At 45.5% G+C, this 24,000-nt stretch overlaps 1 protein-coding gene across 2 annotated transcripts in view; it reads left to right on the forward strand.

Annotated features, from left to right (window-relative positions):
- LOC143284296 (gamma-aminobutyric acid receptor subunit alpha-6-like) overlaps window positions 1-24,000 on the forward strand; it is a 241,222-nt gene that overhangs the window by 150,864 nt on the left and 66,358 nt on the right. For both annotated transcript variants that reach the window (XM_076590995.1, XM_076590997.1), the window contains exon 4: window positions 9,803-10,026. In XM_076590995.1, coding sequence (XP_076447110.1) covers window positions 9,803-10,026 — 224 coding nt within the window. The remainder of the gene's footprint in view (window positions 1-9,802; window positions 10,027-24,000) is intronic.

Below are 24,000 nucleotides of genomic sequence, written 5' to 3' on the forward strand. Positions count from 1 at the left end.
TGCACGTGTTCACTGAGCGTGGTCAGTTTTCTTTCTCCCCCTCCCCCCTCTTTATTCTTCTACGTGTCTCTCCCATCGCTGTAGTTTAATGTTTATTCATATTTATATTACTTTTATTTATGTTTTAGTATATTTCTAAGTTCATCACATCATCATCATCATCATTGTCATCTGGTTTTTTTTTTTTTTATCAAATCTTTCTCTCCGATTTCCCTTTCTCCTCTACCTGTGACATGTTCTCACAGCCTGGTCCTCGCGGTGAGCTATGCGATGAACTGCCATGTACTTATATTTATTCTAGCAGATGTGGCGTGGATATATTCAGCATTTCTCGCCTCACGCATGTCCTTCAAACGGAAACTTAAACTGGATAAATAGAAAGATGGATACACAGTGATAGATAGATCGATTAGCAAGCTAGCTAGATAGATAGATAGTTACCTGGGTTGGGATGCATACTGTTATAAAGAGACAAAAATATTTTAGGAAACAAGATATATAACTATTTTTTTTAGATTTAGCTGATTTGCGCTGATAGATTAATAGACATGCTGAAGCATAACCAACACACACACACACACACACACACACACACACACACACACACACACACACACACACACGTGCGCGCGCTAGGTAGATAGATAGATAGATTGGCAGGCAGGCAGACAGAAATGCGCGCGTATGGTAAGAAGACAGAGACAACGACTCGAGTCTGTATTCCAATCATCATCGTCGTCATCATCATCGTCATCATCACCGCCGTTCTCATCATCTTCATGATTGACAGAAGCACACCCTAACCATCGTTGTAATAATCAAAATTAATATCAATAATATATTGAAAGGAAAGTTTCAGAACCATGAGACGGAGATTAAAAAGCAGAACAATACTTTTTTGATATTGTGAACATAATCGCTTGGACAGAAACTTCGTTGTGACGGCAGATGTTCTGAAGAAGGCTTTCAAGGGAAATAAGGTAGAAAAAGAAATCCACTGGAATAATAAAATCAGCTGCCTCCTCCGCTAAAATATCTTTGAAAGCTTTTATATTATATTGAAAAACCAATGCCGGGAATAAGAATCGAAAGAGAAAAAGTTAAATAACATTAAATAACACAGCAAAATTCCCTCGAGTCTAATTATTTTAAAAGCTTTTATCTATCGCGCTCCAGCGCGCTTCTGTTTTCAAAGAAAACCACACACACAGTAACACACACACGCACGCACAAGCACACAAGCATACACACAAACACACACATACATACACAAACGTGCGCATGCGCGCGCGCACACACACACACACACACACACACACACACACACACAGATCCACACACACAGTCACTCACACACATACACATACACATGCACGCGCTCACACACACACGAACACAAGCACACACAAACACAAAAACACACACCTGTACAAACAGACGAACAGACGCGCGCGCACACACACACGCACACACACACACACACACACACATACATACACACACTTATAAATGCACACACGCAAACGTTTACATGCACATAAGCTCACGGACACTCACACACATACACACACCCTTGCGCACGCACGCACACACACACACACACACACGCACACACACACACACACACACACACACCTACGCTCGCGCGGTAGCAAGCGGCGCGTGTATAGATATACTCGCCCATGTGAAGTGTCTTCCCACAGGATATTTTATCATCCTCTGAAGGGAGATATTAACTGACCGTCATGAAAATGAAACAGGTCATATGCAATAAATCTTTCTCCCTCTCTCTCCCTCTCTCTCTCTCTCTCTCTCTCTCTCGCTCTCTCTCTCTCTCTCTCTCTCTCTCTCTCTCTCCCTCTCTCTCTCTGTGACTCTCTCTTTGTGTCTCTGACACTCTCCCTCTCTCATTCTCTCTGTCTCTCTCTTTTCTCTCTTTCTCTGTTTCTCTCTCGCGCTTTCTCTCTTTCAGCCAGTATATATATATATATATATATATATATATATATATAGAGAGAGAGAGAGAGAGAGAGAGAGAGAGAGAGAGAGAGGAGATGGCTGCCTACATGGATGGGGGAAATAAACTAAACGGTCATACACGTAAAATGTAAAATGTTACATATGTATGTGTGTGTATGCGCGCGTGCGCTGCCATAGGAAATGAATGATGAGGAACCAGAGGCAGCTGTCATTCAGGTCTACCCAGGTGGGCAGCCTGTTGTACAAATGACTCCGTGTTTGGAAAGCGCTTAGAGCTTTGTCTCTGGCCCAAGATAGGCGCTATATAAGTACCCATACCATACCATCATCATCATAGTAATATCAATATTACATTTCCATTGCGGCTTTCATTGAAATAAAATAATGCTCAAGGCACATCACGCGAGTAAACTATACCGGAAAAGAAACATTTTACACGAATATCACAATCACACGTGAAAATCTCCATAACCGGTTACCCCATGCAAACAATAATAGTCACAGTCATAACTGCCCTTAGAGTCTACCACACCACGCCGATCACTTTTCGCCAAGACTCAGCAGTCGTAGGGTTAAAGTAATGCTGTACTGTCTGTCTGTGTGTAGGGGAGGGACGGAGGGAAGGGAGACAACTCAAGAGTCTTCTGCACCGTCGCACGTCATCAGACTCGTGGCCGTGCAGAGAACGCTGATGCCCTCCCCTGATGATAATGATATTGCCGTGTGGTCACTGACACAGAAAACAGTGCACTCTGCTCTTCGGCTGGCACGCTGTCATCGCTTTGACAGAGTTCTTTCTTCTTCTTCTTCTTCTTTCTTTCTTTCTTTTTGTATTGTGACGAAGTGAAGAGAAAAGAACACGCGCGCAACACACACATACACATACACGCACGCACACACACACACACACACACACACACACACACACACACACACACACACACACACACACACACACACACACACACACACACACATGCATGCAAGCACGCACGCACGTACGCAATCGGGCGCACCCGTACAGAGATAGATATAGAGAGACGTATGATTATTGATAGAAAAGTAATTGTCGTGCTTCTGACACACACACACACACACACACACACACACACACACACACACACACACACAGAGAGAGAGTGCCTGACCTGTTTCCTTCATCCCTTCCCCTCCCCCTAAAGAACTGAACCTGTGCAATGGAGGATTGTATCATTTATTTTGAAGTTCTTACATTGCGTTACATTCAACATCATCAAACATGTACATCTTCAAAATTTATCATTTTGTGATACGTTTCATTGCATCATGTACGTATAAGCACAAACTGTGAAAAGTTAGTGTGTTGACACTGACTCGAAAATAATTATTGGCAATGTCCACATGTTGTTTTCCCATCAAGACGGAATTAGTTGTATTCACAAGTCGTGGACGTTCACTCTGTCGATACGGATTTGTCCGAACGCAGTGACGCCTCTTTGAGTAAATGAACTGAATCACACAGACGGGAAGAATATATGAATGTTACCAAAGTATTGAATAAACATTTTACAAATTTCGGATGAGCAGATATGACTGACAAGGGCATTGAGATGGTGAACGAGGCATGGAGCGACGCACTGATGGTGGCTGCTGACCAAACCCGCTGGAGCACACTTTGACTGGGGGCTGCAAAAAACAAGACGGACCCGTTTGATTGGACTCTGATGGCTGGCTCGCGCACTCTACCGGCAGTTCTGATGAGGCCACGCTCTCACAGGGTGGAACTCATGGCAATATCCACATTCACACACACACACACACACCCCCACCCCTCCCCGCACCCCCGCCCCTCCCAAGACGGAATGAGTAGTGTTCACACGGCGTGGGCGTTCACTCCGTCAATCACATAGAGGAGAGTGGAGGGGAAGAAATGTGCTTTTTGCCGAACTTATTGCTTGTGGGTGCGGACATTGATGTGATGGTATATGGCTCACATAGCAGCTCCACGCTTTGTGCCGCGCATATCGCTGGCTGCTGATGGTCCGCTTGGAGTCTTAGCTGGTAAAGTTCTCATTTCCCGCACAATGCTTCTGTATAAGCTGAGCGAATGCGACGCCGCGCTTATTGGTACAGTTTTACGTGTGCGCACTTTACTTTGTCGTCTTTAGTACTGGGAGCTCCCAGGAAATGGGTATTAACGTTTGATAAGCAAAGTGGTTTTGAAAAGGAGTTTGGAATCGGTGAGATCCAAGTGGAGGAAGTAAGAACGACCGCTGCTAGAGTCGTGATTCACAAATGGGAACATAAAAAGTAGACGCCGTAGCAGAATCAGTCAGGCGTTGTACCTCTGATACAGTGTTCGCCAGTGATCTGAGTTCGAGGCCCCGTTTAGGCACGGTGTTGTGTCCTTGAGTAAGGCACGTTCCTCCGAGTCACCCCTCACCCCCTCACGCCCCGCCCCCCCCCCTCACCCCCACTCCCTCCAGACTCAAAACGTTTATTAGTCAAGGATTGAGATTTAATGCTTCCAGTTATCTGTCATTGCTGATCTACATCCATTACGAGAGAGAGAGAGGGAGATGAGTATTGCTCAAATCGCCCGACGACTGCTTCATGATTTTCGTGCTTCCAACATTCCACACGCGCACGCAAACACAATAAATACAAACAGGGAGGGGAGAGACCGAGATATACGGATGGATGAACAGACGAACAAAGCAGACAAATGAGACAGACGTATGCATAGACTGACTGACAAACATAAAACTTAGAGAAGAGAGAGAGAAAGTTGGACTGCAAGCTCATAAACCTTTCGCATGCTGACAGTTTATTTTAAGCCAAGGGTTCTGCACACTAATTTTCGGAGGTTGGGGGTCAGAGAATTGATATCCCCTCTCCCCCACACACCTCGCACCCCATCTCCTCCTTCCATGGTCTCTGTCTCTCCCCCCCTACCCCCACCCCCACCCCCACCCCTTGTGGGTGCCAACACACAGAGGTGGTTATTGCCCCGGCTGACTGTAATACGACAGACTGGTGACGGGGCAGAAAGGAGGAAATTGGCAGCCTGCATGAATGTGCCAATCAAGAGGACGGCCAGGCCTGGTTGGCCCGCCGTCCTCACGTGCATCGCCAACCCCCGGGGGGTCACTGGGGTCATTGTTGACTGACAACCGGATCGGACTTCGTGATCCCACAGAGGGGGCGGGCGGGTGTCCTTTTCGCCTTTCTCCCTCGACACCCACGTGAGCACACGCTCTCTCTCTCTCTCTCTCTCGCGTGCACACACGCACAACAATGCATGCGTGCACGAACGCACGAACACATATGCACGCACTCACTGACGCGTGCATGCATACACACACACACACACAAACATATACCCACATACACGCACGTACATACACAAGCACACGAGTACACGTATTGCAGTGTGACAACTTCCTTGATTCTCGTGCTTCTAATGCCTGACACACACACACACACACACACACACACACACACACACACACACACACACACACACACACATTATTAGCATTATTATTATTGAATGGTTACTGTTAAATATAATTCCATGTTAGTTATGTATTTTTGGTAGTTTTCTAGTTTTCTACACTCTTCCCGTCCCCCCCCCCCCTCCCTCCCTTTTTATTTTATTTTATTCTATTTTATTTTTAATCGTCGAATATCACTGATAGTGAAAAGACGCCAAACTAAAGATCGAACACACACACACACACACACACACACACACACACACACACACACACACACACACACACACACACACACACACACACACAGAGACACACACACACACACACACAGACACACACACACACACACACACACACACACACACACACACACACACACATTCACACGAACATATGGATGCATGCACATACACTCACGTTTGCTTTTTGTTCATCTTGCTTAGATGCAGCTCCTGTCTTCTATTGCTTACACACACACACACACACACACACACACACACACACACACACACACACACACACAGAGAGAGAGAGAGAGAGAGAGACCACAACATCAAAACACAACAACACAACACGCATTATGTCCACAATTCCCATCCTCCTTATGTTCCAGCGGCAGGACACCGTTTTGTGCCAACTTTAGTCTCCTGTCTGCTCTTGTGTCCAGATCTCTGGCTCTTACTTTCAGACTCCCTCTCTCTGTCTCTGTCTCTCATTCTCTCTCTCTCTCTCTCTCTCTCTCTCTCTCTCTCTCTCTGCCTTTATTTTTCTCCTCCCCCCCTTCCTCCCTAACTCTCTTCCTCCTCTCTGTCTCCTGCCTCTCTCCCTCCCCCTCCCTCTCTCCCTTTTGTTGGTGCAGACAAAACTGACATTGCATTGGGCATTAATTCACTGCACCGGTGGCCGCATAGGACATTTTCCATCTTTTTTTTTTAAAATCCATATTACTACTGTATGTTCGGCTTTCCTTAGGGAATATAGTTTGACCTTTGGGCTTTTTGTGTGTTCTGGCTGGGACTGCAGCCGATTTTAAGGCCTCACTTATGATTAATCTTTACTGAGTGGTTGTGCGTGCGCGCGTATGTGTGCGTGCGACTGCGTGTGTGTGTGTGTGTGTGTGTGTGTGTGTGTGTGTGTGTGTTTGCGTCTGTGTGTGTCTGTGTGTGTGCCTGCGTGTCTGTGTGTGTGTGTGTGCGGTCGTGCGTGTGTGGGTGTGTTGTTGGTGGTGGTGGTGGTGGTTTTTGAGTGTGTGTGCCACTGTGTGTGTGTGTGTGTGTGTGTGTGTGTGGTGTCTGTGTATTAACACTGGAGAAAGAGGGTAGGGGAGGGTGAGTGTGTGTGTGTGTGAGGGGGGGAGGGGTGATGGGGGCGGGGGGGTAGATGGGGGGGAGAGCGGGGAAAGAAAACGAAATCAGAAAGGAAATCAGATTTCCGGGCAGACCAGCCAAGTGGCCAGAACCGACTGAACGACCTTTCTCTCCAAAATATCCTCACGCGCCCCTGTTCCCTGACCCTGATGACCCTCTGACCCCCTGACCCCCTTTACCTCCTGACCCCCTTACCACCCACCCCTTTTGTTATGTCTAAACCTCTATCGTTTATATGTTGCTTGCTAAATGCTTGGGTTTTTGTTGTTTTGTTGTTTTGTTTTGGTTTCAAAATGTTTCTATGTACCGGCCAGTTTGAATGGCCATTGTAACAGACTGTGTGCACAGTGTCAGTTGTGTGTTTTTTGATATTTTGTGTCAGTTACATGCCATGAAATTTGTATAGAAAATGTAACATTTTCATGCGCGCCCTACCCGCACGGGTTTATCTGAAAGAAACGTTTTTGTCTGATACTCTTGTCTTCCTACACATTAATCTGTAGACCTGTTACTGTCTGTTCTTCCGATTTCCACCCTCTCTCTTGTCGCCTGCTTCTGTTTCAGCCTTAAGCCCCCCCCCCTCCCCCACGCGCCCCCTCCTCCACCACGCGCCCCCTCCTCCACCGTGGCCCCCCTCTTTCTCTCTCTCTCTCTTTCTTTTTTCTTTCTTTCTCTTTTACCCTGAATATGCATCTTACTGATGTAACGATGCTGCTTTCGTGCATTACAGTTTTGCATAAATCATGTATGTGTCCATATTTGATATTTGTATGTGTAGATATTTTTTTTCTTCTCCGTAAAATGTCTAAGTATGTTTCTTATAATGATCGGTACATTATATGCCTTTCTTTCTTTTCTTTTTTTTTCCATACTTTCTTCTTCTGCTGCTGCTTGTGTTGGGGGTCGGATGCAGAAAAAGCTATATATGCTTACTCTTTTACCCTCAACAGTTTCAGTTTCGTGAAGGCTTCAGAGCATGCAGACTGTCAGTAATCGTGTTACACCACTGAAAATAGCGCTCTTTGCAGTGCTAAGTTTGCTTAGAGTTAAGAATGTTCCTAAGAATTACCGTGGAGTCAAGGACGCTTACCGCTGTTAAGTTCGCTCGTGCAACACACCTCTGGTTGACTTGACTTGCCATGACTCCACTTGTCCTATTTTGTTGCAGTCCTACTCAGTGCAGGCACTTTCTCTTTTACAAAAATAATGATCGGGTTGACTTGACTTGTCATGGCGCAACTTTTCCTGTTCTGTTGCAGTTCTACTCAATGCAGGAGTTAACTGTTTTACCCTTGCCATGATTTGACGTGTCTTCCTGTTGCAGTTCTACTCAATGCAGGAGTTTACTGTTTTACCCTTGCTATGATTTGACTTGTCTTCCTGTTGCAGTTCTACTCAATGCAGGAGTTTACTGTTTTACCCTTGCCATGATTTAACTTGTCTTCCTGTTGCTGTTCTACTCCATGCAAGCGTTTACGTTTTTGTCTTCAACGGATATCGGTTTGACTTCACGTGTTTCTTGTTGCCGTCGATGCAGGTCCTTTTTCTTTTACCCTTTACAAAGATCGGATTGACTTCACTTGTCATGATTTGACTTGTCTTCGAAGTTCTTGCCGTTCTGTTCCATGCAAGCACTTACTACTTTCCCCCCAGTAAAAGTCGGGTTACTTGTCATGACTTGAGGTATCTTCTTGTTGCAGTTTTTCTCCATGCAAGTGCTTACTCTGTTGCTATCAGTAAGAACTGAGTTTGTTCGTTTATTTATTTATTGTCTGTTCATCTAAGATGATGATATTAGACTGAATAAGAATTGAGTTGACTTGATTTGTCATGACTTGAGATGTCTTCTTTTTGCTGTCCTTCCCCATGCTGCCGTTTACCTTCAATAAAGATTGATTTGACTTCGCTTCTCATAACCTGACTTGTCCTATTTTGTTGCCGCCCTAATCCGTGCATGAACATACTATTTTTTTTACCCCCAGTAAAGATTTGTTTGACCTAGCTTGTTATGACTTCATTTGTCATGACTTGACTTGTCGTATTATGTTGCAGTTCTCCCTTATGCAAGCGCTTCCTCTTTTACCATTATCAAAAATCGCTTTTACTTCACGTGTGCTTTTTGTTGCCGTCAATGCAAGTGCTTTCTCGTTTATCCTCAATATAGATCATTTTACTTGATTTGCCCTACTGTGTTGCAGCCTTGCTCCATGCAGGTGTTTACACTTTAACCCTCAACGCAAGTGCTTTCTCTTTTACTCTCAATGAAAATTGGTTTGATTTGACCTGTCATGACACAGACACGCACACACACATACGCGCACACACGCACACACACACACACACACACACACACACACACAGATGTTTCACTTTATCTTAAAATGTACAGGACTGCTGCAGCTGTTCAGAAGAGGCAGGCCAGAAAGTCACGGGCAAACAAGCTCCCTGACAATGGTATGCCTGTCTTTGTCTGCCCAAACTGTCAGCGAACATTTCGTGCGCAGATTGGACTATTCAGCCATCTGCGCATTCACAGATAGATTCATTTGCATCCTCCCCCCCACCCCACCACCACCCTTCCCCCATCCCCCAGCTGGATGACAACGATGGTCATCATCGATCTCGATGGACACACACCAATAATATATAAGCTGAATGGTTTTCTTTTTACATGATAACTGATGATCCGGGAATGGTGGGTCATTTATTCGTTGTTGTTTTTTTATATTTGCTGACGGGCATTTTGAGTGACATACATTGACTTCACTTGTCATACTGTGTTGCAGTCCTGCTTCTTGCGAGCGCTTACTCTTTTTTTACTCTCAATACAGATTGGGTTGACTTGACTTGGTCCTATTGTGTTGCCGTCCTAATCCAGGCAAGCGCGTACTATTTTTTACCCGCAGTAAAGATCGGTCTGACTTGACCTGTCATGACCTGACTTGCCATGACTCGACATGTCCTCCTGTGTTGCAGTCATACTCCATGCAGGTGTACTTCCGGCAGCGGTGGCGGGACGACCGGCTGCAGTTCAACATGACCAACGTGACGGAGTTCACGCTCAGCAACCGCTTCATGCACCACATCTGGAAGCCGCCCACCTACTTCCTCAACGGCCGCCGCTCCAAGCTGCACAACATCACCGTGCCCAACCAGTTTGTCCGCATCATGGCCAACGGCAACATCTATATGTCCAAGAGGTGAGTGGAGGGGCGCTTGGGTGTGTGTGGGAGATTAATGATATGATAATGATAAAGATAACAATACTACTACTACTAATGATAATAATAATAATAATGATGATGATGATGATGATAATGATTATTGTTGTAATGATGATGATAATAAATAGTATTTGTGTAGCGCCGAATCTTGTGCAGAGGCAAATCAAAGCGCTTTCGCACCATTCACATGTATGCACAACCCTAAACATGAGAAACTGAAGACAAAGAAGAGGCAAGGGAGGGATGGGGAGGCTATCATGGAAAGAGATGGGCTTTAAGGCCAGATCTAAAAGAGCTGAGTGCGGAGACCTGACGAAGCGAAAGAGGAAGTACATTCCAAAAGCAAGGTCCAGGGTCAGAGAAAGAACGGCTGCCGACAGTGGGGTGTTTGAATTGTGTAGGGGTAGGTGTAAGGAGGAAGGTGACAGAATAATTATGACGCTCATCTGCCAGCACAGAGATTCCGTGAGTTTTGGGGTTCGAATCCCGCCCTCCTCCTTTCTCCCAAAATGGACTGGAAAAGCAAACTGATCGTCTAGTCGTTCGGATGAGACGGTAAACTGATGTCCCGTGTGCAACACATACTTTGCGCAATGAAAAAAGAAGTTCATGGCAGCGCAAGTGTTGTTGTTTGGCAAAATTCTGTAGAAATCCGCTCTGATGGGTATACGAATGTATATGCATGCACATAAGACTGGAGAAATCATAGTCATCGGGGGGGACTGTAGGCACGGATGGGAGACAGACCTGACATAGTGAGAAATGGTGTTCGTGAGTGATGTGTTGAGTTTACAGTGGTACAATTGCAATGATGAAGTGGGCCCGGCTGTATGTCTGTGTCTGTATCGCTGAGCTGCGAGTGCGACGAAACAACACAGCATCACGCGAAGTTGCTAGGTTATGCTTCATGACTCACACACACACACACACACACACACACACACACACACACACACACACACACACTTCATACACACACACACACACACACACACACACACACACACACACACACACACACACACACACACTTCATACACACACACACACACACACACACACACACACACACACACACATACTTACACATACACACACACACATACTTACACATACACACACAAACGCAGGCACGCACGCTCGCGCGCGCGCACACACACACACACTAACACACACACACACACACACACACACACACACACACACACACACACACACACACACACACACACACAAATACACACTCACACACCATCACCACCCTCAAACCCACAATCTCTCCCACTTGTTCACTAAAAGTTTGTAAAGCGCTTAGAGCTTCGTCTCCAACCGAGGATAGGTGCTATATAAATATCAATATCATATCACACCACTAAACCTACTATTCCCAGTCCACCGTCTCTTCATCATCACTGCACATCCCACCCCCTTCCACCACTACCTCCACCACTACCCATCACCACGAAATCTACACACTTCAAACTACCCCTCCCCACCCCCCTACGAATTTCACCCGGGGTCATCCTGCGCTTTCCCCTCTTCTCCCGCCACATTCCCCGGGTTTAACTCTCTCCATACGAACGGCGACATAGACGACGCTAACAGCGTTTCACCCCAATTACCATCATCAAAATATTGCAAGCGGAGGGCTCTTATACTGAAGAGGTGAATGGTGACAAAGAATACCACAATTCTGACGACGGAAACTAAAGGTTGGGTCATTCAGACACCCACTGGACATCCGAGGGGTCTGTGTAGAGGAGAAGAGAGGACTGGCCGTACTGAGTGAGTTAAAATAAACCATTTCTAAACGAAAAAGGAAAGAGGGGCAATTCTGGGCAAGCCGTTACTCTACACCCCCCCCCCCCCCTCCATTAGGATTGTCCGGAAGCAAATGTGATACAGTTTACATTAATTAGCTGCACTGATTTTATCCTGTGTAGATTTACCCCTGGGCATCAAAATGATCTCCATGTCCATTAAGGAAGTGTGTGTGTGTTGGGGAGGGGGGGTCCAACTGGAAGGGTTGTTAGTTCTGACTTGTTGAACTTACCTTTAGGAGTCATTCCAGGCTATTCCGCATAAAACAGGGGGTTGAAATAAGCTAACCAGATTTGATCCCAGGGTAAAAAGAAAAAAACAAAAAGAACGGGGATATAGATAAACTGCTACACCGGTACTACCGCACCCCTATTCCTCACCACCACCTCCACCTCCACCTCCACCACCACGGCAACGAAGTCTGTATGATGGCTGACTTGAGGGGGAATATGTAGTCATGGGGAGACTGTTAGCACGAATGTGAGACCGACCTGATATTCATGGATGAGAAATAGTGTCCGTGAGTGATGTGTTAAGTTCGCTGTGGTACAATGTTTGTGATGAAGCGGGACCGGCCGTAGATATATATGTCTGTGTCGCTGAGCTATGTGTACAAAGATAAAACATTGCTAGTAGTTCCACATAAACTGACAGTTTTCACGGACAGATAGGTTCTGCTTCGTCTTACTCTCTCTCTCTCTCTATCTCGTTCTCTCTTCTCAAGTAGAAGTAGTGTTGGTAGTAAGTATTTAGCAACATTATTGTTGTTGTGTTGTTGTTATTATAGTTGCTATCGTTGCTAAAGGATAGACTGGAAGATTAGGCAACGCATATAATCTGTATCATCGAGTCTTTGAAGTTGCCAGGTTCTACTTCCTGATTCTCTGATTCTCTCTCTCCCTCCCCCCTCTCTCTCTCTCTCTCTCGCTCACACACACACACACACACACACACACACACACACACACACACACACACACACACACACACACACACGTGCAAGTGCATTTAATCCGAAGAAAATCGTCTAATGGTGATATTCAGTCTGATTTTGATTATACACATAAGTATTTCAGATTATGGGTTTTCTTCGGGTTAGAATTGTCATCAGTTGGACTTAGCTTTCTGTTGTTGATTTGACGTGAGAATAGGTCCGAGTCTGTCGCTAATTTGAGTCAAAATACAAAGACCTGTTTGCTGGTTTCACGAAGTGCAGATGGTGTGCTATTGCACGCTTCACCCCTGAATACATGGACATCTGTTGGATGCCATGTCAGAATAGATGGAATACAATGACTTCTGTTGTTTGTTATACATAGAGTAGATTGAACACACGGATTTCTGTTGATGGTTCTGTGTCAGAATGGATGGGGTGTATGGACTTCTGTTGTTGGTTATCCATCAGTTTCAGTTTCAGGTTCTGTAGCTCAAGGAGGCGTCACTGCGTTCGGACAAATCCATATACGCTAGACCACATCTGCCAAGCAGATGCCTGACCATCAGAGTAGATGGAATGAACGGACTACTGTTCTTGGTTTAAAATCAGAGTAGATGGAAAGCGTGGACTTCTGTTGTTGGTTTTACATCAGTGTTGATCGATTGCATGGACTTCTGCTGTTGGTTTTACATCAGTGTTGATCGATTGCATGGACTTCTGCTGTTGGTTTTACATCAGTGTTGATGGAATAAACTGACTTCTGTTGCTGGTTTTACATTATAGTAGATGAAATATTTAAAAAAACAAAAACAAAAAAAAAAACTACGTTGTTCGTTTAACATCAGAGGAGATGGAATACATGGACTTCTGTTGCTGGTTTTATGTCAGAACATACTGGCATCTGTGTTGCTGGTTTTATGTCAAAACATACTGGCATCTGTTGCTGGTTTTATGTCAGAACATATTGGCATCTGTTGCTGGTTTTATGTCAGAACATACTGGCATCTGTTGCTGGTTTTATGTCAAAACATAATGGCATCTGTTGCTGGTTTTTATGTCAGAACATACTGGCATCTGTTGCTGGTTTTATGTCAGAACATACTAGCATGTGTTGCTGGATTCTCGTCAGAACGCATCATCTTGTGCTTCTGCTTCGGTTTCAGTTTCTCAAAGAGGTGTCACTGCGTTCGGACAAATCCATATGCGCTGCATCACATCTGATAGGCAGATGCCTAACCAGCAGCATAAACCAACGAGTTTAGTCAGGCCTTGGGTGCATGGAAATATATTATTTGTGTTCCTATCGGAGTGGGTTCTCTTCCACTGACTTTTGGCAGCGGACAACGCTGTCGTTGCCGTGGGTTATTTTCCAATGCGCCAAGTGCGTGCTGCACTCGGTTTATCGTCTCACACAAATGACTTGACGCTCATTTTGACTTTCTAGTCAAACGTGGGGGAAAGGGCGAGAGCGGGATTTGAACTGAAACCCTTACGGACTCTTTGTATTGGCAGATGAGCGTGTTAACTATTCTTCCTCATACCTTCTTCGTGCTTCTGGTTTTACGTAACAATAGATGGACGTCTCCTGCCCATTTCAGGTCCTGGCAGATGGACTGTTGTTGCTGACTTCAATGAGAATGGGTTGGCATTTGTTGTGGGGCTTACCATAGAATAGACGAGCAATAATTTTCTTGTTAGATTTACGTCAGAAATGGGAGAGTACTGTTGCATGGTAAAATCAGATTAAATAACCACTTCTTGCTGGTTTTTCGTTGCAGTACAGGGACTTTTGTTACCGTTTTATGTCGGAAAGATGGATGACGTTCGTTGGTTTTACATCAGTACGGTATGACTTGTGTTATTCATTTTACAACATGATTTGTGTGTTGATTTACATGGAAACCTGTTAAGCTGTTAAAAAAAATGATCATGTGCTGTGTTGAGCTTTTTTGAGTGTGTGTTTGTGGGTGTGTGTGGGTGTGTGTGCGCGCGCGCGCGATAAAGTGTGTCCAGTGAGACAGTAACATGATTAGAGTGTTTACGAAAGCCGATTATTTTCAATCAAAATTCATGCACAAATCAAATCAAAAGATCCCCCCGTGAATTTGCAAACCTGTGTTTTTATTTGGCTCAAACCCAACCAGTTTTTTTTGTTTTGTTTTTTTAAGGACCAATCGAAGCCATTAAATTTCGTTATCCGATACACACACATTCACAAACGGTGCTATTAGAATTTCAAATATGTTGGGGGGGGGGGGGGGTATTTTTGTTTGTTTGTTTTGTTTTGTTTTTGTTTGTTTTTCTTTTTATCGTGGTTACTTTTTGGTTTGTGGGGAAACGAATGAGAGATTTAAATGATTTTTTTTTTTTTTTTTTTTTTTTTTGGCAATAACACGAGTACGAAGCGAACCGAAGGTTGGATGCCATATGCGCAGCAGCTCAACTCTGAGATTTGTGTGTGTGTGTGTGTGTGTGTGTCTGTCTGTCTGTCTGTCTGCCTGTCAGTGTCTGTGTCTGTGCGTTCTGTTTACTATTCCATTTATTTGGAGCAGAGAGGAGAGAAAGAGCGTAGGGGTAGAGTTGGAGTCAAGAAACATCACAGTTTTACGTCATGTTTTGTTGTTTGTTCTGGCGAAGGAAGAAAAGGCTGCTTGATAAATATCCAACGGTATGACCCTTGGCGCTTTGCACACATACATTTCAGGGGTTATGTCCACTTTGGAGCAGAAAATTTTGAAATGAACAGCATCCTTATAGAGCAGTGTAATAGCTGTAAAATGAGGTGGAATTAACCCTTAAAAAAACCCTCGATATCTCACATGAGCGAACTTTTTTCCAACAGGATAGGCTCGCAGGTCATGGGCAGTGCGTTGGTTCATGCGTGGGTCAGGCATCTGCTTCTTGTTTTCTTTCTTTGCTAAACAGATGTTGTGATACGTATACGAATAACTGAACGCTTTAATTTATACGTCCCGAAAACTGAAACTGAAACTCATCCCAGTGGGGGATATGGGAAGTAAACTTCACAACTTGACAAAAAAAAGTATTGTGTACTGGACAATGAATGGTCATTATGGCAAACTGCATGGCGCACGTTGTGTGTGTGTGTGTGTGTGTGTGTGTGTGTGTGTGTGTGTGTGTGCGTGCGTGCGTGCGTGCGCGCGCGTGCGCGTGTGTGCCTTGAGTATAAATGCAAATACACACGGCGACGCACTTTCACGTTTCGGCGGCCCTTCTGGCTGTGACAAACGCACTTTTGCCGTCCATCCCGGAGAGAATCTAATAACTGTAATGGTGCGATCGCGTGGTTTTCTTTGCGTACGATGTACTTTCCAGACGAATACAGCGGCTACTTTTCCATCTATACAGCTTCACTGTTGCAAGAGAAGAGATGGATAAACAGTGTTGTCAGCGATTTTCATTCACTCACAGAGGGGTTGCATCATGTGTCTGCTTCCAGGGGTTTTACAGTTTCGTGGCGGTCTCTTTTTGGAAGCTGTCGGGGCATGCGGCCCGTGCACAAAAGGATGCATTAACGGAGCTTTAAGTGTTCCGTTGCAAACTTGTCTTTAATGTCCTCCCCGTCTGCTACATTCTAGCCCTCACCCCATCTGGCTGTCTGTCTGTGTCTGTCTGCCTGTCTGTCTGTCTGTCTCTCTCTCTTTCGCTATCTGTGTCCCTGTCCGTCTGTCTGTCTGTGTCTTTCTATCTCAGTGTTGGCCCTCTCTCGTCCACCTGTCATTGATTGTTCAAGCGCGTGCATGTATGTGTGTGTGTGTGTGTGTGTGTGTGTGTGTGTGTGTGCAAACAATGTGTGTGTGTGTGTGTGTGTGTGTGTGTGTGTGTGTGTGTGTGTGTGTGTGTGTGTGTGTGTGTGTGCGCGCGCGTACATGTGTGTGTGTGTGTGTGTGTGTGTGTGTGTGTGTGTGTGTGTGTGTTGTCGAATTCGTTGTTTTAATATCTCCTGATCCTGAAACGCACATGCTTCAATATGTGTCTTTTAAGTGTGTGGCTTGAACACGACAGACATCCAAACCTTGCTCCAACGATTCCGAGCCTTCCTACCACAGTTTGGGCCTCCGTTTCCTGAAGGAAGAGATGTAATCAATTCATTTGTGTTATGCGTGCGTGTTTTCTTTGCCAGCACAGCTCCGTTTTCCGGACGAGTACAGCTACTTTCCCGTCCATCCCCCTTCACTGTCCTGTCTGCTGGAGGAGAAGAGACGGACAATCCTCTCTCTCATGCACAGTGGTAATGGGTCATGTGTCTCGCTTCCAGGAATTTTACAGTATTCGGGGCAGTCCCTTTAGAAACCAGTCAGTGTGTGTGGCTAGAGCACAAAAAGGATGCATTAAGGGAGGTTTAACCTTTCCAGTGCAGACTTGAGTGTTTGGTCTGTCCGTTCAATCTCTGTACGTGTGCATATCTGTCTCTCTCTCTCCCTGAGTTTGTCTCCGGGTTTGGGTCTGTCTCTCTCTTACTTTCAATCGTTTTCAATCTACCTCTCTCACTCTCTCTTTCTCTATCTACTCCCCCCCACCATCACTCTCCATTTCAATGATTGCGTGTATGTGTGAGAGACAGATAGACACACAGACAGACAGCAGACAGACAGACAGACAGATAGATAGATGGATGGATGGATGGATGGATAGACAGATAGGCAGACAGACAGATAGATGGATAGATAGGTAGATAGATAGATAGATAGATAGATAAAGACAGAAAGTATGTTTTTCTCAGTGGAGGTTCCTGATTTTACTCTCCGGATCCTGAAGCATGCATGCTTGTATGTGTGTGTATTTGCGTGTGTTTTGAATATGAATCTCAGCTCCGTGATATTGCACACTTTCATACCTTACTCGAACCAGGGTTTTCCTGATGCATTTTGGTTCTACATTTCTTAAAGGGAGGGATGCAGTCATTCCAGTTGTGTTACCGTGTGCATGTTTTCTTTGCCAGCACAGCTTCGTTTTCCGGACGCTACTTTTCCGTCCATCCCCCTTCACTGTCCTGTCTACTGGAGGAGAAGAGATGGACAAATAAGTGTGTCTGCCATCCTCTCTCTCGTGCACAGTGGTAATGGGTCATGTGTCTTGCTTCCAGGGATTTTACCGTATCGGGGACAGTCCCTTTAGAAACATGTCAGTGCGTGTGGCTCCAGCACAAAAGGATGCATTAAGGGAGGTTTAAACTTTCCCTGTGGACTACAGTGCTTGGTCTGCCCCTCTGTTTGCTTCTGTCTCCTCCATGAGCGTGTCAGTCACTCCTTGTTTCTTCTTGTGGCAGGGTCTCTCTGTTTATCTGTCTCTCTGTCCCTGAGTTTGTCTCCGGGTTTGGGTCTGTCTCTCTCTTACTCTCAATCTTTTTCAATCTACCTCTCTCACTCTCTCTTTCTCTATCTATCTACTCCCCCTACCATCACTCTCCATTTCATTGATTGCGTGTATGTTTGAGAGATATATAGACAGACAGATAGATAGATAGACAGACAGAGAGAGAGAAGGTATGTTTTAGATAGATAGACAGACAGAGAGAGAGAAGGTATGTTTTCCTCAGTGGAGGTTCCTGATTTAACTCTTCGGGTCCTGAAGCATGCATGCTTGTATGTGTGTGTATTTGTGTGTGTTTTGAATAGGAGTCTCAGCTCCGTGATATTGCACACTTTCATACCTTACTCTAACCAGGGTTTTCCTGATGCATTTTGGTTCTACATTTCTTAAAGGGAGGGATGCAGTCATTCCAGTTGTGTTACCGTGTGCATGTTTTCTTTGCCAGCACAGCTTCGTTTTCCGGACGCTACTTTTCCGTCCATCCCCCTTCACTGTCCTGTCTACTGGAGGAGAAGAGATGGACAAATAAGTGTGTCTGCCATCCTCTGTCTCGTGCACAGTGGTGATGGGTCATGTGTCTTGCTTCCAGGGATTTTACCGTATCGCGGACAGTCCCTTTAGAAACATGTCAGTGCGTGTGGCTCCAGCACAAAAGGATGCATTAAGGGAGGTTTAAACTTTCCCTGTGGACTGCAGTGCTTGGTCTGCCCCTCTGTTTGCTTCTGTCTCCTCCATGAGCGTGTCAGTCACTCCTTGTTTCTTCTTGTGGCAGGGTCTCTCTGTCTATCTGTCTCTCTGTCTCTTTCTCTGTCTCTGTCTCTCTCTTTGTGTATGTGTGTGTGTTTCTTTCTTTCTTTCTTTTCTCTCTCTTTTTTCTCACAATCAGTTTCTCTCTCTCTCTGTCTTCTTTCTCTCTTTTTCTCACTCTCAGTCCCCCCCTCTCTCTTTTCCTCTCTCTCTATCTCTCGCTCTTCCTCGCTCTCTCTATCTCATTATGAGGGTGTGTTTGTTCCAGCTAATGATGGTTGTTGATTTCACCTAAACAGATCTTTACTGATCTCATTGTGTCTGTATGTTAGAACTCTGCTTGTGAGTGTGTTTGCCCTGTGTGTGTGTGTGTGTGTGTGTGTGTGTGTGTGTTCATGTGTGTGTGTGTGTTTGTGTGTGTGTGTGTGTGTGTGTGTTCATGTGTGTATGTGTGTGTGTGTGTGTGTGTGTTCATGTGTGTGTGTGTGTGTGTGTGTTTGTGTGTGTGTGTGTGTGTGTTCATGTGTGTGTGTGTGTGTGTGTGTGTTCATGTGTGTGTGTGTGTGTGTGTTTGTGTGTGTGTGTGTGTGTGTTCATGTGTGTGTGTGTGTATGTGTGTGTGTATGTGTGTTCATGTGTGTGTGCGTGTGTGTGTTCATGTGTGTGTGTGTGTGTGCGAGTGTACATGTTTTTACCTTTTCCTAAAACGTGCACTTTCCGGACTAGCACAGCTACTTTCTCGTCCATCCCCCTTCACTGTCCTGTCTACTGGAGGAGAAGAGATGGACAAATAAGTGTGTCTGCCATCCTCTCTCTTGCACAGTGGTAATGGGTCATGTATCTTGCTTCCAGGGATTTTACCGTATCGGGGACAGTCCCTTTAGAAACATGTCAGTGCGTGTGGCTCCAGCACAAAAGGATGCATTAAGGGAGGTTTAAACTTTCCCTGTGGACTGCAGTGCTTGGCCTGCCCCTCTGTTTGCTTCTGTCTCCTCCATGAGCGTGTCAGTCACTCCTTGTTTCTTCTTGTGGCAGGGTCTCTCTGTCTATCTGTCTCTCTGTCTCTTTCTCTGTTTCTGTCTCTCTCTCTATGTGTATGTGTGTGTGTTTCTTTCTTTCTTTCTTTTCTCTCTCTTTTTTCTCACAGTCTCTCTCTCTCTGTGTCTTCTTTCTCTCTTTTTCTCACTCTCAGTTCCCCCCCCCCCCTCTCTCTTTTCCTCTCTCTCTATCTCTCGCTCTTCCTCGCTCTCTCTATCTCATTATGAGGGTGTGTTTGTTCCAGCTAATGATGGTTGTTGATTTCACCTAAACAGATCTTTACTGATCTCATTGTGTCTGTATGTTAGAACTCTGCTTGTGAGTGTGTTTGTCCTTCTGTGTGTGTGTGTGTGTGTGTGTGTGTGTGTGTGTGTGTGTGTGTGTTCATGTGTGTGTTTGTGTGTGTGTATGTGTGTGTGTGTTCATGTGTGTGTGTGTGTGTGGTCATGTGTGTGTGTGTGTGTGTGTGTTCATGTGTGTGTGTGTGTGTTCATGTGTGTGTGTGTGTGTGTGTGTGTGTGTGTGTTCATGTGTGTGTGTGTGTGTTTGTTCATGTGTGTGTGTGTGTGTTCATGTGTGTGTGCGTGTGTGTGTGTGTTCATGTGTGTGTATGTGTGTGTGTTCATGTGTGTGTGTGTGTGTGTGTGTGTGCGAGTGTACATGTTTTTACCTTTCCCTAAAACGTGCACTTTCAGGACTAGCACAGCTCCTTTTCCGTCCATCCCCATTCACTGTCCTGTCTACTGGAGGAGAAGAGATGGACAAATAAGTGTGTCTGCCATCCTCTCTCTCGTGCACAGTGGTAATGAGTCATGTGTCTTGCTTCCAGGGATTTTACGGTATCGCGGACAGTCCCTTTAGAAACATGTCAGTGCGTGTGGCTCCAGCACAAAGGGATGCATTAAGGGAGGTTTAAACTTCTCCTGTTGGCTTGAGTGCTTGGTCTGCCCCTCTGTCTGTTTGCTTCTGTCTCCTCCATGAGCGTGTCAGTCACTCCTTGTTTCTCCTTGTGGCAGGGTCTCTCTGTCCATCTGTCTCTGTCTCTGTGTCCCTCTCTCTCTCTTTGTGTGTGTGTGTGTGTGTGTGTGTGTGTGTGTGTGTGTGTGTGTGTGTTACTATCTTTTTTTCTCCCTTTTTTCTCACAATCACTCTCTCTCTTTCTGTCTTCTTTCTCTCTTTTTCTCACTCTCAGTCCCCCCCCTCTCTCTCCCTCTCTCTCTATCTCTCGCTCTTCCTCGCTCTCTCTATCTCATTATGAGGGTGTGTTTGTTCCAGCTAATGATGGTTGTTGATTTCACCTAAACAGATCTTTACTGATCTCATTGTGTCTGTATGTTAGAACTCTGCTTGTGAGTGTGTTTGTCCTTCGGTGTGTGTGTGTGTGTGTGTGTGTGTGTGTGTGTGTGTGTGTGTGTGTGTTCATGTGTGTGTGTGTGTGTGTGTGTGTGTGTGTGTGTGTGTGTGTGTGTGCGAGTGTACATGTTTTTACCTTTTCCTAAAACGTGCACTTTCCGGACTAGCACAGCTACTTTCTCGTCCATCCCCCTTCACTGTCCTGTCTACTGGAGGAGAAGAGATGGACAAATAAGTGTGTCTGCCATCCTCTCTCTCGTGCACAGTGGTGATGGGTCATGTGTCTTGCTTCCAGGGATTTTACCATATCGGGGACAGTCCCTTTAGAAACATGTCAGTGCGTGTGGCTCCAGCACAAAAGGATGCATTAAGGGAGGTTTAAACTTCCCCTGTTGGCTTGAGTGCTTGGTCTGCCCCTCTGTCTGTTTGCTTCTGTCTCCTCCATGAGCGTGTCAGTCACTGCTTGTTTCTTCTTGTGGCAGGGTCTCTCTGTCCATCTGTCTCTCTGTCCCTGAGTTTGTCTCCGGGTTTGGGTCTGTCTCTCTCTTACTCTCAATCTTTTTCAATCTACCTCTCTCACTCTCTCTTTCTCTATCTATCTACTCCCCCTACCATCACTCTCCATTTCATTGATTGCGTGTATGTTTGAGAGATATATAGACAGACAGATAGATAGATAGACAGACAGAGAGAGAGAAGGTATGTTTTCCTCAGTGGAGGTTCCTGATTTAACTCTTCGGGTCACATGTCAGTGCGTGTGGCTCCAGCACAAAAGGATGCATTAAGGGAGGTTTTAAACTTCCCCTGTTGGCTTGAGTGCTTGGTCTGCCCCTCTGTCTGTTTGCTTCTGTCTCCTCCATGAGCGTGTCAGTCACTCCTTGTTTCTTCTTGTGGCAGGGTCTCTCTGTCCATCTGTCTCTCTGTCTCTGTCTCTGTGTCCCTCTCTCTTTGTGTGTGTGTGTGTGTGTGTGTGTGTGTGTGTGTGTGTGCGTGTTACTATCTTTTTTTCTCCCTTTTTTCTCACAATCACTCTCTCTCTTTCTGTCTTCTTTCTCTCTTTTTCTCACTCTCAGTCCCCCCCCTCTCTCTCCCTCTCTCTCTATCTCTTGCTCTTCCTCGCTCTCTCTATCTCATTATGAGGGTGTGTTTGTTCCAGCTAATGATGGTTGTTGATTTCACCTAAACAGATCTTTACTGATCTCATTGTGTCTGTATGTTAGAACTCTGCTTGTGAGTGTGTTTGTCCTTCTGTGTGTGTGTGTGTGTGTGTGTGTGTGTGTGTGTGTGTGTGTGTGTGTGTTCATGTGTGTGTGTGTGTTTGTGTGTGTGTATGTGTGTGTGTGTTCATGTGTGTGTGTGTGTGTGTGTTCATGTGTGTGTGTGTGTGTGTGTGTTCATGTGTGTGTGTGTGTGTTCATGTGTGTGTGTGTGTGTGTGTGTGTTCATGTGTGTGTGTGTGTGCTTGTGTGTGTGTGTGTGTTCATATGTGTGTGTGTGTGTGTGTTCATGTGTGTGTGCGTGTGTGTGTGTGTTCATGTGTGTGTATGTGTGTGTGTGTTCATGTGTGTGTGTGTGTGTGTGTGTGTGTGTGTGCGAGTGTGCATGTTTTTACCTTTCCCTAAAAAGTGCACTTTCAGGACTAGCACAGCTCCTTTTCCGTCCATCCCCCTTCACTGTCCTGTCTACTGGAGGAGAAGAGATGGACAAATAAGTGTGTCTGCCATCCTCTCTCTCGTGCACAGTAGTGATGGGTCATGTGTCTTGCTTCCAGGGATTTTACAGTATCGGGGACAGTCCCTTTAGAAACATGTCAGTGCGTGTGGCTCCAGCACAAAAGGATGCATTAAGGGAGGTTTAAACTTCCCCTGTTGGCTTGAGTGCTTGGTCTGCCCCTCTGTCTGTTTGCTTCTGTCTCCTCCATGAGCGTGTCAGTCACTCCTTGTTTCTTCTTGTGGCAGGGTTTCTCTGTCCATTTGTCTCTGTCTCTGTCTCTGTGTCTCTGTGTCCCTCCCTCTCTCTCTTTGTGTATGTGTGTGTGTGTGTGTGTGTGTGTGTGTGTGTGTTTCTTTCTTTCTTTCTTTTTTCTCTCTTTTTTCTCACAATCAGTCTCTCTCTCTCTTTCTGTCTTCTTTCTCTCTTTTTCTCACTCTCAGTCCCCCCCCTCTCTCTCCCTCTCTCTCTATCTCTCGCTCTTCCTCGCTCTCTCTATCTCATTATGAGGGTGTGTTTGTTCCAGCTAATGATGACTGTTGATTTCACCTAAACAGATCTTTACTGATCTTATTGTGTCTGTATGTTAGAACTCTGCTTGTGAGTGTGTTTGTCCTTCGGTGTGTGTGTGTGTGTGTGTGTGTGTGTGTGTGTGTGTGTGTGTGTGTTCATGTGTGTGTGTGTGTGTGTGTGTGTGTGTGCGAGTGTGCATGTTTTTACCTTTCCCTAAAACGTGCACTTTCCGGACTAGCACAGCTACTTTCTCGTCCATCCCCCTTCACTGTCCTGTCTACTGGAGGAGAAGAGATGGACAAATAAGTGTGTCTGCCATCCTCTCTCTCGTGCACAGTGGTGATGGGTCATGTGTTTTGCTTCCAGGGATTTTACGGTATCGGGGTACAGTCCCCTCGGAAACCTGTCAACGTGTGTGGCTGGAGCACAAAAGGGTGCATTGACAGAGGTTTAGACTTTCCACTGAAGACTTAAGTACCTCGTCTGCCCTCTCTCTT

This window comes from Babylonia areolata, chromosome 7 (assembly GCF_041734735.1).
Source record: "Babylonia areolata isolate BAREFJ2019XMU chromosome 7, ASM4173473v1, whole genome shotgun sequence".
NCBI classification, from domain to species: Eukaryota; Metazoa; Mollusca; class Gastropoda; order Neogastropoda; family Buccinidae; genus Babylonia; species Babylonia areolata.